Raw genomic sequence first — 13,777 nt, 5'->3', positions numbered from 1 at the left:
GCTTCCCGCTGTGGTTGGGACAACAGAAACCCTACCCATTCTCCAACACTGACTAAAGATTCATCTCTTTGAACTGCAATATGGCTCCCCTGACTATCTTTATCTATCCTCTTTCTTTTTGGAGTTCCTTTCGGGATAATAGTCTTATAGGTATAGCTCTGTAAATGTTAGTTGTACAGTGATATATACATTTGTTTTACATTATTAATTGTTTGTTTGTTTGGTGAAGTTTGCACTTATTGATTATAGTGCCTTTTGTGACATTGCAGTTTTCCTGAGACAAACAGGTGTTCTCAACCTCTAAAGGTCACTCTGCAGTCTGCTAAAGTAATTGTAAGGTAATTAATTGTAATGTAACCAGATACTGACACGAATTATGTGATAGCAGGACAGGGTTCGAAGTCAAAGGCATCTGGCGTGGCATTCACACTTTCAGCCTTAAAGAGGACGAGAAAAACTTAAGTCATGTGACTCATTTGCTTTTTAACTTAGATAAGATATGCCTCGCCATTCAAATATGAAATGTATTCATATTTGCTAGAAAAAGAAACTAAAAGTTCTGTTTATTTGCAGATACTAGCACTCGGGTACAGCCATCTTGGAGCAAGCTAGGTTTTGATGTCACCAGGTTGATTTGTTTCAGCTGCCCCAGCTATTCCAATTACTAAACTGCTGACTTGTGCTGACTTTCAATGAGCTCATCTATGAATCATGAGGATAAGATCAAAATAGAGAACCCAAGGAGCATCCTTTTGTTTTGCCCTAGGATTCTGAAATGAGTCTTCACAAACTGCCTTAGTGGTGACTGTCCAGAGGTGGACACCTCACCACAATCTTTTATTTCGTCAGTTATATACCTATTTTTATGCAACTGTTTGCAAAAAAGCACAATATGCACAATGTGCACATGGGACTTATTTCTTCATGGCATGCATAGCTATTACAGACCTAATGTGGCTTAAGAGGGTAAATAATCCCTCTAAACATGAAAATCTCCAAATTAAGAAAAAGAATAGCTTGTTAAAATGTTGGAATTGCAGTTGTACTTGAAACAAAAGCCAGCATACACAGGGGGCCCCCAAGGAGTGCACATTGCACTTACTGATTGATTACTTTACTGGATGATTGAGTAAATGGATTGATTGATTAGTTGCTTACTTGCTTAACTGATTGGTTGGTTGATTGATTGCTTAATTGATTGCCTGATTAGTTGGCTGATTGATTAATTCATTGATTGACATCTTAGGGACAGATTTTGTCTTTTCATTGTATCCGTGTAGCTGCCCTGTTCTGCAGTGCCCTGTGTGTTATTGTGGCTGGTCAGGGCTGTGCCCTGGCTTGTGTTGCAGAGTCAGACTAAGAAATACAGTTTGACGTGGGACAGAGACCCCCTTCCTCCAGAACTTCCCTGCCTTAATTTCTCTGCTAATTGGACCAGAGCCCTGCGAGAGTGAGCAAGTGGTGGGTTTTTCCGCTTGTTTTGTGCAATTCTGGAATGATATTTGGGAAGAGTTGAAAGCTAAGAGGGGTTTACTGCATGCAGTTTAAAATTACAATAATCACCATCCGCACAAGAAAATTCCTGTGTCTGGGACACTAATGAAACCAGTATTTCACTGGCGGGACCCTACCTACAGTGAAGCCTTTTCTGCTTTCTCTCTCATCTGCCAAGTGTAATCAGCCCAGCCGTTGAATTGCTTTCATTAGCTCTTTTGTTTTAATAACTTAGCAAAAAAAAAAAACAGATTGGCTGGAGCACCGATTATGTGAAGAAGAAAAAAACCTTCAGCTGCTCTTTCCTCAACTAATTTGACCAATTTATCACAACAATGTTTGCAGTTCAGCTACTCAAGAATTTACATAATTAAAGACAAATTGTCTATTTATGTTATTGCTAATAAGAGGCTAGCGGATCTGGACCTCCCAGTGCAGTTGAGTAAATTTAGCCTGTTTCTACATAATCTCTTGTTAAAAGACAGACAAATTACAGGGTGGGGGTTTCTCTGGCAACAAAACGCTAATGAATAAAGGACATAAATGGGAGGAAAACTAATTCTAGGGTTGCTCGCACCAACTTCTGATTTAGGTATGTGTGTCAATGTGCATAAATCCTGGAAAAGTGTTCTGCAACACAGTGTTTTCCCAAACTGTCAAGAGCCCTGGCCAGAAATAATGAAACTGGATGAATACTTCGTTCTTTCATTCAGTGGAAAACGTTAAGCACGGCTGAATAATGCTGGTTTATGCTCCTACCATAAAACACATTAATTAAACTATATTTTATCCAGTAAACGCCTCTAGTTTTCTGAGTGGACGCGCACGATTGCGGCCCAGAGAGACCCCTGTGTTGCCCAATCGCAGAAAGGCTCAATGCTAAAGTGAAATAAAAAGGTTGTTTACCCCTGAATGTAACTGAATCTGCTAAGCCATCATAAGAGAAAGTGATATTCAACCAAAATAAAATGTAAATACGTTTTAATTCCAGCAATGTACAGTATTATGATTATGGTCATGGCTTTTTCTTGACCTTGTTTTCCAGAGATGCATTCTGCTGAATATCCACCAAGTGTCTCTATAGCCACTCCGTTTGGACAAACAGTTATTAATTAAATTCTAACACAAAATTACCCAGAATATAAATAACAATATTGACAATTATTCTTTTAACAGCCTTACACATAGGCAGTGAAATTTTAACTTTGACTAACCAAAGTTAGCATGTGACGGGCAACCAGCTTTCAAAGCAAAAATGAAATGAAAGGATCAAACAGAAAAGAGAATATTACTATATAATCATTATTATTTAGTAGTATTAAACACAAGAATGGCAAAATCATGAAGGCCTCTTGTGCTCAAACACATGCAGATTCTTGAGTCTTCTCTTAAATGTACCACAAGGACAACCTTATGCTAACGATTTGACGCAAGTTCTTGCTAAATTGAAGAATCTTGTTAAATTAACGAAGTTGCTGAAACGTAGACTAAAAGAAATAACTTAACAGACTGTAGTGCTGTAGTGATGTTTTTTCCTCACAAGTTTGTTTCTCATTTTATCCAGGGTTTCTTTTTTTCGACACAGTAAAGGTTTTCACAGACAACAGACTTTATAGTCCTTCTGTTTAGATGGTCGGGGGGGGGGGGGGGGGGGGGGTCTTACTTGTACAGGCTGTCAGGTTCCAAGCACTTGAACACCAGGGAGTAGAGGACGGAGTGGGCGTGGTCCCCGTGACGTCTTCCTGCCGCGATGCATGAAGAGCCCAGCCCCGAAAGAAGGTCATCAGAGAAGCTCAGCACCTCCCCTGAGCAAAGACAGATGTGCGCACCCACGCATGTGCAAGCATACACAAACAGATGGTAAAGATAACATAGACTCAGATTAGATCAGTGTAAAGAGTCAGAAAAAAATGATAATAATGCGCAGGCACACACTCACACACACTATTTCCCATGTATCTGTAAGGCCTACCATGCTCTCTGCCTCTCATTCTGCCTTCTATATTGTATGAAGGGTTCCTTCTCTTTTTCAGGAAGCATGGAGATCTCTATGCAAATATCAACTTACTCTGTCTCCTGAAAAACAACAAGCACCTGACCAATAGATATGAAAGCCAGCTGTGTCCAATAGCCTGGCTCTATATTCTGACAGGCCTTTCCTTAACGTAGAAATATAGACTATGCCGATGGTAACATCTGAGGGTTATCCGTTATATCGGTGAGCGGGCTTCACATCAAACGTCGTTTTGTGGCTGTGTTTTAAAACTGCTCTGTTCTGATCACGGATCCAGCCGCGGATTCACTGCAAGAACCCCACAAGTTCAATCAGCTATACTGTATGTCTCAGTGGCAGTGGGAGACCTTTCCAGAAGCACTGTGCTTGCTTCTGACCAGAAGGTCCCATATCATTCCTGGCATGCTGTACATTATAAACCTGGAACAGAACCATCATTTTTTCACAGTGAAAAGAAATGTAGCACTACTATTGTATGTTTCATAGTGTGGTGGGGGAGTTCAGCAAGATCTTTTATGTCTAAAATTGGAAAAACACACACAGACATGCACTCAAATACTGAGATGTGTTGCATATATATATATACACACACATAAATATATGTACACACACACACACACACACACACAGCTGAAAGAAAATCTAGCTTTGTTCTGGGGTGTAAAGGCATGCCTGGTACCAGCTTACCCACACACTAATGTACAGAATAAATACTTCACTGTGTACTTTGTGTTTCACTGGGGAACTGGTGGGAGAACTTGTATAAGGACACATATTAACAGTGAGAAGGAAAGGTTTGCTGTTTCCTAGAAAGCAATCTGTGTGTAAGACACACAATCCTGCTCCCACGTTACCACAAACCATGGCTCAAAACAACAGCAAATTTAGAACAAACAAAATAGCGCAGGTGAAAAAGGAAAGAGATTTCTAAACATTTTAGAGTGTTTTAGCTCTGAGACTGCATGATTGAGAGAGGTTTAAAGGGGGGGGGGGGGGGCATGCAACTATGTGAGTATGTGTGTATGTGTGTGCAAAATATGGCAAATGCGTGGGTTTGGGACTGAAAGCACACAATCTATGCTGCTCTGTAAAAAGTAACAACGCTTCTGTCATATAAATTCCATAGGTTCTGAGGGAGAGCATTCCTAAACTGGGGGTTTGTGGCACTGATGGGGTGCTTGGTCTGTTGTTTCTGCCGTTGACACATATATCAATTCAATTCAATTCAATTCAATTCAAATAACTTGATTTTTCTGTTAGGAACTTCATTTGTGAAATAATAGGAACATATTTTAGCAAAGGGGAAAAATCTGTCACAGCAAAGCCTCTAGAAGCCATCAGTAAAATGGCTGTCTTTTTGCTGTTTAATCTTCTGTTTTTTTATATTTTGAATGAGGATAAAAGTGAGGAGTGAGCTCACACAGATTTTGGTGTTGTCAGCATAACAATGTAATTAGAGGAAGTGACACTGGATGATTTATGAAGGCGAGGCATATTTATGGACCAAACACTGATTTCTGGGGAATGCCTTTCACAAGAACAGCATGTTTTTACCATCTCCTCCAAAACAAAATGTATGCTCAGTTATTGCAAATACAAACATATTTTACACCTTTCTCTTCTGATGCACATGTACTCTTGGAATGTCTTGATTGATATAAGAAGTCTCAGTAATGAGCTGTTTAATAGAATTAATCTTTTTTTTTTTGTTTGAATCTGAGTGTTAGTCAGTATTGTAGGTAGCTGTAAATACCTGTGTTCTCGCAGTGGATTTTCACCCAGTGAATGGTGGAAATGAACCATATCCCCACAGCTGAAAATAATAATTTCACTTGTATAACAGTGTTACTGGCATTTGAGCAAGCTACTTTAAGGTGGCCCAGGAGCACAGTTAGAACACAACACACTGCAGGTGACAGCTGAACTCTGACTGTCTGCTCTACAGTTCCTCTCCTTTACAGGACATCATTAAAAAATAGTGTTTGACTCATGGCAATAACATAACATGTTAACTCTTTGCCAAATACTGAAACCCACAATTAAGTAAACACGAGGGTACAAATCTACAAAATTTTCAAGGGAGTATTTTTATTTCCTGTTTATTTTTATGAGTCACTGACAGAATCCTTGTGAAATAATGTCAGAAATGTTATATCTGCTCTATAAATATTTCCTTAAGCAACCACTGATACTTCTATGTCCTACACTCAAATCATCTTCTGGCATACGCTTCCACATACATATAGCTCTGTAGGACACACACAACCCAAGATGGCACCCGCTCCTCTCTCTCTTTATGTATCTATTCTCTCTTTTCTGCCTGTGGTTAGTTTTTTTTCTCTCTGTGTGTTGCTTGTCTATTATTTTATTTTGAAGTACAGTAAATTCTGTGTTTAAACAATGTCCCAATAAAAGGGGGGTTTAAATCTCTCTCTCTCTCTCTCTCTCTCTCTCTCTCTCTCTCTCTCTCTCTCTCTTTCTAGGACTCCACATTTAAACCAAATGCTACTGTTTCAGCAGTGTTCATATTTCCTATTATCCTGTTTCTCTTCAGAAAAAAAATGGTTCTGCAGTTTTGCAGTCTGTACATTGTGTCTATGAACTTTGACCTTGAGAGCAGTAAAACTAACTGGACCACTCACTCACAGTGACTCCCCCTCGTTAATTATTTTTTCACCTCCCAAAGGAGGCCAGGGGTGTGTTCAAAAGCCACAGCTGTTGTCAATGTCTTCACCAACAAGCAGTTAGTTTGGAAGTAATATGATGGTAATTCATGGGCACGTCAACATGGTAAAGGCATGTCAGCCATTTTGTTGATGTTTTCCATGCATTTTAAACTTCATAAAATCTGGAAGGCATATATGGTGTTACAGAAGTATCTCTGTGGCTACATACGGTTTTTCATGAGCACATTTCCCATCTTATATTTTTAGGCTATAATTGTGGACTATTTTTATTGGAAATGTTAACTGTAGTAGGCAGTGTAGTTGCAGTAAATACTGTAGCTCTTTGGTAACTCCTAAGATTATTACGTTTGTCATCTGCACAATATTATTCACCTTCTTTACTTCTTGAAACAGAATATTGATAAATATACTCTCCACCATTCTGGATGCATTTTAGAACACTGACACCTGTACCATTCAGACCCTTTTTTAAACTTCTTCCTGAAAAACGAAAAGGAGCCCCTCCCTATCTCCCACAGTGTTGAGTTTCATACCCAGCATTGTACTGTAACTATTTAAGTACTTTAACAGTATTTAAACAGAGCCCCCCACCCTCCCTTTCCCAGTGTGCTCCTGCAAGTCTAGTGCAAGCATCTCCTGACACGGCCTCCTGTTACCCTGAAACTGCAAACACAAAGACGGAGAAAAGGATTCTGAAACTATAATTACTGTATATGTTTTCCTTCCCCCTTGGTCAGTCGGTCATTGCTATAGAAATGTAAGTTGCTGAGTCTGTGTCAGAGAAAGGGCTTTTGAAGTGTTCTGGCTGTCTGGTGTCTGTCATATTTCCCAGACAGGGCCCATTGTAAGCCTGTGCCAGGATCACTCATCCCAGCTTACGAGTCAAGCATCTCTTTTTAAAACCATGCTGCTTAATGTAAGGGAATCTCCTCCATTCAGTCATTCAAAAAAAAAAGACCTGATATTGAAAGCTTTCATTTTAGTTGGCTCTGAACATTCTCCTTTTATTCAGCCATGAAAATGAGTTGTCAGATGAACTTTGCAGACCAACAGCCAGGAATCAGGGCAAAACGCTGAACAGATTTTATCCAAGGCTGTGCTTTGGTAACCGACTGTTACATTTGGTAACCCATGTGGATTTTGTGCATTTGGATTCATAGGGTTCAGCTGTATCATGACAGCAGTGTTTTCAAGAGGAAACCCGGACTTACATTCTATGTCACTTTAAAACAATAAAAAACACAGTTTTCACAGTAACCTTTCCCAATGATGGGGATCATCTATTAATGAAGAAAATGACACATTCCCTGTAGGATCCAGGACTCTCTCCTGTATTACTTAACCTTCCTGACCACCCTCACCCCAGCCCTATAATTTGTTCCACAGTTTTTAAGCCAATGGCGAGATCATGTCCAGTGCTTGTGTAACCAGGCGAATGGCATCTTTGTCTAGGATACAGTATGTCCCATTGCCTGTAATCTAGTTAAAGCATAACAAGGGTCTATGTGTACTGCCCTTCACAGAATTTTGGACTATGCTGCAGACCCCTATCTTCCTTGGAACGTCTGTGGACCTTATGGACACACTGTTCCCCTCTCCCGCTTCGGTGCCAGGCCAAATTACTTTAATTCTGTGTAAACTCCCACCATCACGGCATGGGGTGAAAAAACAAAAGTTGAACACAGACTAACTTAGCACCTGGCTGCCCGTGTTTCCGTATTTAACTTCTCCTTAGTAAATCACTGTAGTTTGATTGGTACCAGCACTGTATACAGCTAAAATAGCTAAAGCATTACTAGAATTACATAGTACACATTTATACAGCTGGGTATATATACTGAAGTACATCAGGTTAAGTACCTTGTTCAAGAGTACAACAGCAGTATCCTACCTGGGAATTGAATATGCAACCTGGTTTCCTCACCATTATACTACACTGCCACCCATGTACATGTCACTAGTGCACAGCACATACGTGTGGAAGGTATACACTATTGTACTTGTGAAGCTCTGTTCATTTGCTAAAGGTTGCATTCACTTTTGGTGTTTTTTTCCCCTCAGGCCAAAAGCAGACATAGCAACCAGATTAATCAAAAGGCAATGGCACAACAGTACATAAGGAAGGTGACTAGCTTTGTTCATTAACTTGTCAGTAGCTACCTATTGTCGCTGGGATCAAGAACTGACAACTAAAACAAAGTAAACTAGCTTGTTAACTTACAACCACAGCCAAAATAACTCATATCTAAAATGTTTTTTTTAGGAAATGCTAATTATGCTTATGCTAATTACTAACACCTCCATCTAGGTCATTTTAGTTATTTTGCATGTTAGTTATTTTGTATGTTCCACATTTCTATTGAAAATGTATGTAAAGTTTTAATTCAAGCAATTCAATAATGTTTTCTGGTTAACATCATAGAATGAATATAGCAATATAGTTTTCTTTATAATTTCCAGTAAGACTAAAGAAGCCATGCATACTGAAAAGCCACAGGCTTACGGTATACATACAAATGTATATACATATAAACAACTGATGTATTTATGGCATAGCCACACTGACTGCTGTTAAGCTTTCCAGCAAGCATCTCTTGCTAATGCCAGCACCAATGCAGTACTGTGTATTCCATTTATGTAATTAAGCTGAACGAGTAATAAGTCAAATATGCTTGATGAATATGAAATGTTCCTCAATCATCTGAACTGTCACTCAACATATAAACAAGTAAAAAAAAGTCAATTCCAGTGAATTTCACGCAGGCAGCTCAGTCAGTTTTGCTTTAGCAGATTTAAAGATTTATTAAGGCTCTAAATTAACAGGCCATAATTAGGCTTTCTGAGCTGCTAACTGTACAGCGGAATCCTGAATTTTAAGGGGGGTAAAAAGAGATGGAGTGTGTGGGGAGGGGGGGGCGAATGGCACTGGGACAGATAGAGTCACATAGTTTGATACAGGTAAGTAAATAGTCAATTTAAGTAAATGATTGAAACAGGGCTAGCCCTGTGTAATTCTTTTGAACTGTGAACACTTTTAGCCTGTTATGTGTAAAACCTAAAATTTCAGTTCACACAAAATTGATATTCTATACATTTTAGATTTATACAGATTTTTATCCCATACACTTAAAAATATATACTTTTTTTTTTGCATTTCAAGGACTATAAATAGTGGACTGCTGAATCATTTGCATAGTCAGCTGTCTATTCCAGTGGAACATCCGAATTATGAGCATGACCTCACTGTACATGGGGCCCTGGGATGGCAGCCACAGAGATTACGAGAATTTATGGCACATCGGTGTTCTCATTCACAGCGTATCACCTTCAATATTTATGGAAAATGGCTGTGCTCATTCACGGAGTTCCACCTTAATATCTATGTAATATGGCTGGACTCATTAATAGTGTCCTTTAATATTTATGGGACATGGCTGTGCTCATTATTTGAGTACATCACCTTTAATAATTGTGGAATTGGTTGTACTCATCCTCAATATTTTATAACATGGCTGCATTCACCAATAGAGTGATTCTCCTTTAATATTTATGGGACATGGTTGTGCTCATTCACAGAAAGCTCCATGTTAATATTTATGGAACATGGCCATACTCATTCACAGAGAATTTCAGCTTTAATATTTATGGGTCATGGCTGTAGCTATACTCATTCATAGGGTTTTATTATAATATTTACTGAACACATTCAGGGGGGAAACCACAAAAGGAATTCTTTAAATCTGTCAGTCACAAGTCCATCATGAAAAATAATAATAATAATAATAATAATAATAATAATTGTTACAATTAACAAAACATGCACAGTAGGTGAAAAGTATGCTCAGCTGCATTACCAGGGAAATTAGTCATGTTATGGTCTATAGCACTGGTTCTGAAACTATGTATGCTTCCTCTAGTGGTACGCGTAGTAATCTCTGAAATATTTTTAAAAATAAAATAAAATAAATTTAAAAACATAATACTATCAAAATACTACTATGAATGAAAATACCTTAACCATGAGATCATTGAAATGAGATTTAAAATAATTTTTGCCTTTCCTGCAATATTTTTGTTTCGACATCAGCCTGCTACATAGTCGGGTAGTAGCGCACGCAAACATCCACATTTAGTTACATTGTATTATTTTAGCTACCTCGGCTTACTATCTTGCCATCACAATCTAGCTTGTAACTGTAACTTATAAGCTAAACTGTGATGGCAAGATAGTAAGCCGAGGTAGCTAAAATGATGAATGGTTCAAAAACACTGCAATCGTGGATCCAAAAGGGAATTGTTAGGAAGAGAAGTGCGGATCAGGAGGAGAATATTTTGCGCAGCCCTGTAGAAACTGAAGTGGACGACAGTGAACCGAGCACAAGTGCTAGTGGCTACTTCAGCAGCGCCAGTGAAGTCTCCACAGCACTTGCTAGCAGCAAACGGCGCAAAACAGTAAGGAAATATGACTCGAGTTATGTCAAATTTGGATTCAGCTGGAGCGGGACGGAGGAAGAGCCCAGGCCGCAGTGTGTGGTATTTGGTGATGTTCTTAGCAATGAATCCATGGTTTAAACCATCGCATCTCAAACGGCATCTTACAAACAAACACGCAGTGCTGAAAGACAAACAAGTTGATTTTTTATAAGAAAACGTGATGAACTGAAGCAGTCCAAGTCCATGATTCAATCCTGTGTTACACCCGTAGCCAAAGCACAGGAAGCTTTGTATCGTGCCAGCCTCAGCATAGCGAAAGCCGGTAAGCCGCACACAATTGGCGAACAACTGTGTCCACCATTAGCCAAAGAGATGACACACATCATGTGTGGGGAGAAGGCTGCCAAACAGTTAAACTTGGTGCCACTTTCAAACACCACTGTGTCGCGGAGAATAGGAGCCATGGCAGATGACGTTAAAAACTCACTGATTGAGCGCATTAAAAGTAGTCGCTATTATTTCATCCAGCTAGACGAGAATACTGATGTTGCAGATTTGGCCAATTTGCTTGTTTACGTCAGATATGAATATGACAGTGCAGCTCAGGAGGACTTTCTGTTCTGTCAATCACTGCAGACCAGAACTACAGCCGAACATATATTCTGTATTTTAACGTCAGTCATAATGGTGGTACTTGGAGAGCCAAATATTTTCCGAGGTGGTAAAAAAGTTTGAGAACCACTGGTCTATAGTGTCAATAGTGTCAAGAGCTATAGAAAAGCCCAGCAGCATTATATCAGGTATATTATACATTTTATTAAATGGCTCTTGCTTGCATTTTTAATCAGCCTTGATACCTGTGCAGAGTAAATTCAGGACATTCATTAGATTCTGTATATACTGGGACTTTTTTTCAAGGTCTTGAACCAACAACCTACCAATATACCCAACTCCACTCAACCCTTAGACCATGCCACTTTATTGCTTGAACCTCTAAAGAAGAGCAGCTTTAATATATTCCATTCATTTCTAAATCTTTACCAACAACATTAGAGCCCCATCCTAAATGTCACTACCTTCAAAATTCTGTCCTTAACGGCCTTTAACCTTAGTTACTGAAAAACCTTATCCTGTATGCAAGTAACCTCAAAATGCCCTGAATGCAATGGCAACAGGCACCATAATGCCTGTGTTCACCAGCTTGGCATGGTGAGTTTGGCAGCTACTAAAATATAAATTTCCAAACCGTTTCACTGTTTGTGAATAGAAACATCAAGACATTTTGGGAATTGAGGAACCACGGACTAAAAAGCACAGAACCAAGATACAGTGCTTTGGAACAGTGCTTGTTTAGTCTGAGTGAAACATGCTCATGAAAGATTTGTTATATCTTGGCTTAATTTTGATATCAATTTGGTATGCAGGCACATTTTCAGAACTGTGATTTTAGAGACATGTGCAGTATATACTTTTTCAGTTAGAGACATTTTTTCATTTAAAAAAATTGTTTATACAAGTATTTGGAATAATGCCCATCTCTCTCTCTCTCTCTCTCTCTCTCTATATATATATATATATACACAGTATATACAATATATACAGTATATATATCTTCCATAGTTTTAGGTCAAACAGACTTTTGAAGCAAGGCCAAGGGCCCACCATTGTATCAATCTTTACAAGAAAGACCAAGAGGCAATCCTTGGCCGTTCCCCACCCACCAGTTTTCTTTGTATTTTTAAAGTTATTATTCTCTAAGCTCTTTTATTTAAGAGATTAGAAACTGTATGTCTTCAGTGTTAAAATGCTGCCACCAATCGGCTCTGCCCTTTGAAGGCTAAGTTAAGTAACATAGGCTTTAAGGTCGGATTTCAAATTAGATGAGAATTCTACTGGCATTCGCTCAAAAACGAGAAGAATGCTCCCTTCTTGCCAGAATTCCTCAGCTTTACTGGGGTTTAATGTAGAAAGCCAGAGAGCGGGAAAGAGGGAGAGAGAAAGCGAGAGAGAGAGAGAGAGATCAGGAAGAAGTACATTGTGTGCATTTGGTCAGTTTATTGCAGTGGCATTACCAATTGTGTTTGCTGGCCCATTTGGCTCTTAGACAATATCCTTTCTCTAAATTAATATCCAAATAAAAAATCAACAAAAATCAAGCCAATTAGAAACTAAAACATTGATAGAATGTTAGCCATAAAAACGTGTACATTACAATGGGAGAAAACACAACACTCCACGTTAAAAAATAAATAAAATGCTATTATTTATTTGTGTGTGTGTGCATATTTACTATTTCCTACAAATGTTTCATAATTGAGCACTCCCTTTGAAGAGCACACAAGTTTGCAAAAAAAGATCTGTTAAAAACAGCAGGTTTATGCTAATAACTTTATGCAACTTTTATGCAACTTTTATGCAACTTTACAATGCTGCTTCCCAGTTGTGTGGAGTCTGCCAGATATAAGGGGAGAGTTATTAATCCTCAATGACCCAACAGTTGGGATGGCAAAAATCCTGATATCACCTTTCCCAAAAATAATACTAACTCTTGATCAATCGTTTTACAAGCTCCAAAGTAAAATCATTGTTAAATTGCAATGGAAAATAGCTACTGATAAGAAACACAGCTACTGATGATGCACCTCTCTACCCAAATTGGAACAAACTCCGTGAGAAGAGGAGAACGAGGCAAAACTCAAAGACTTCAGAGTCACCAGCTCCCTATGGAAGTCACTGCACTCCTATCCTTCTGAGGCTGTGACCTCTGGCTGGTGCACCAATCAGTGGGGCTGACCGTGCTAAAAATGAAAAGACTGCATTCCACACCGGAGGATAAAAAAATGAACAAAAATACTGTGAACGTTTTTTTTTTTTTTTTTGGTTGCTCAGCATCTGATATTGATTTGGTGAATAGCAGAAAAAAAAGATTCCAGGGTGGATGGAGGCACTGTCCACAGTTATGGTGATGTGTTCCGGTTGTGTCAGTGTGTGTTGTGCAGGCTTGCTTTGGATGTAAAGAAAAGGGCATTGGGCCTCAGTTTGAGAGCTTATGGTACAGGATTTATGTTGGTGTGCATGTTTATGATTAAGAATTTCTGGTATGCCAGTTCATGGCTTCCTTCCAGATTCCTCTTGGTGCGAGTGTTTA

General features: G+C 38.9%; 1 protein-coding gene across 4 annotated transcripts in view; it reads right to left on the bottom strand.

Annotated features, from left to right (window-relative positions):
• Positions 1-13,777, bottom strand: part of LOC118206226 (astrotactin-2-like) — a 466,985-nt gene that overhangs the window by 36,056 nt on the left and 417,152 nt on the right. For all 4 annotated transcript variants that reach the window (XM_035378597.1, XM_035378596.1, XM_035378595.1 and 1 more), the window contains one exon: positions 3,158-3,299. In XM_035378597.1, coding sequence (XP_035234488.1) covers positions 3,158-3,299 — 142 coding nt within the window. The remainder of the gene's footprint in view (positions 1-3,157; positions 3,300-13,777) is intronic.

Source organism: Anguilla anguilla, chromosome 10, assembly GCF_013347855.1.
Source record: "Anguilla anguilla isolate fAngAng1 chromosome 10, fAngAng1.pri, whole genome shotgun sequence".
Lineage (NCBI taxonomy): Eukaryota > Metazoa > Chordata > Actinopteri > Anguilliformes > Anguillidae > Anguilla > Anguilla anguilla.
Note: the sequence above shows the minus strand (reverse complement) of the source record. Positions and strands in the feature narration are given on the sequence as shown.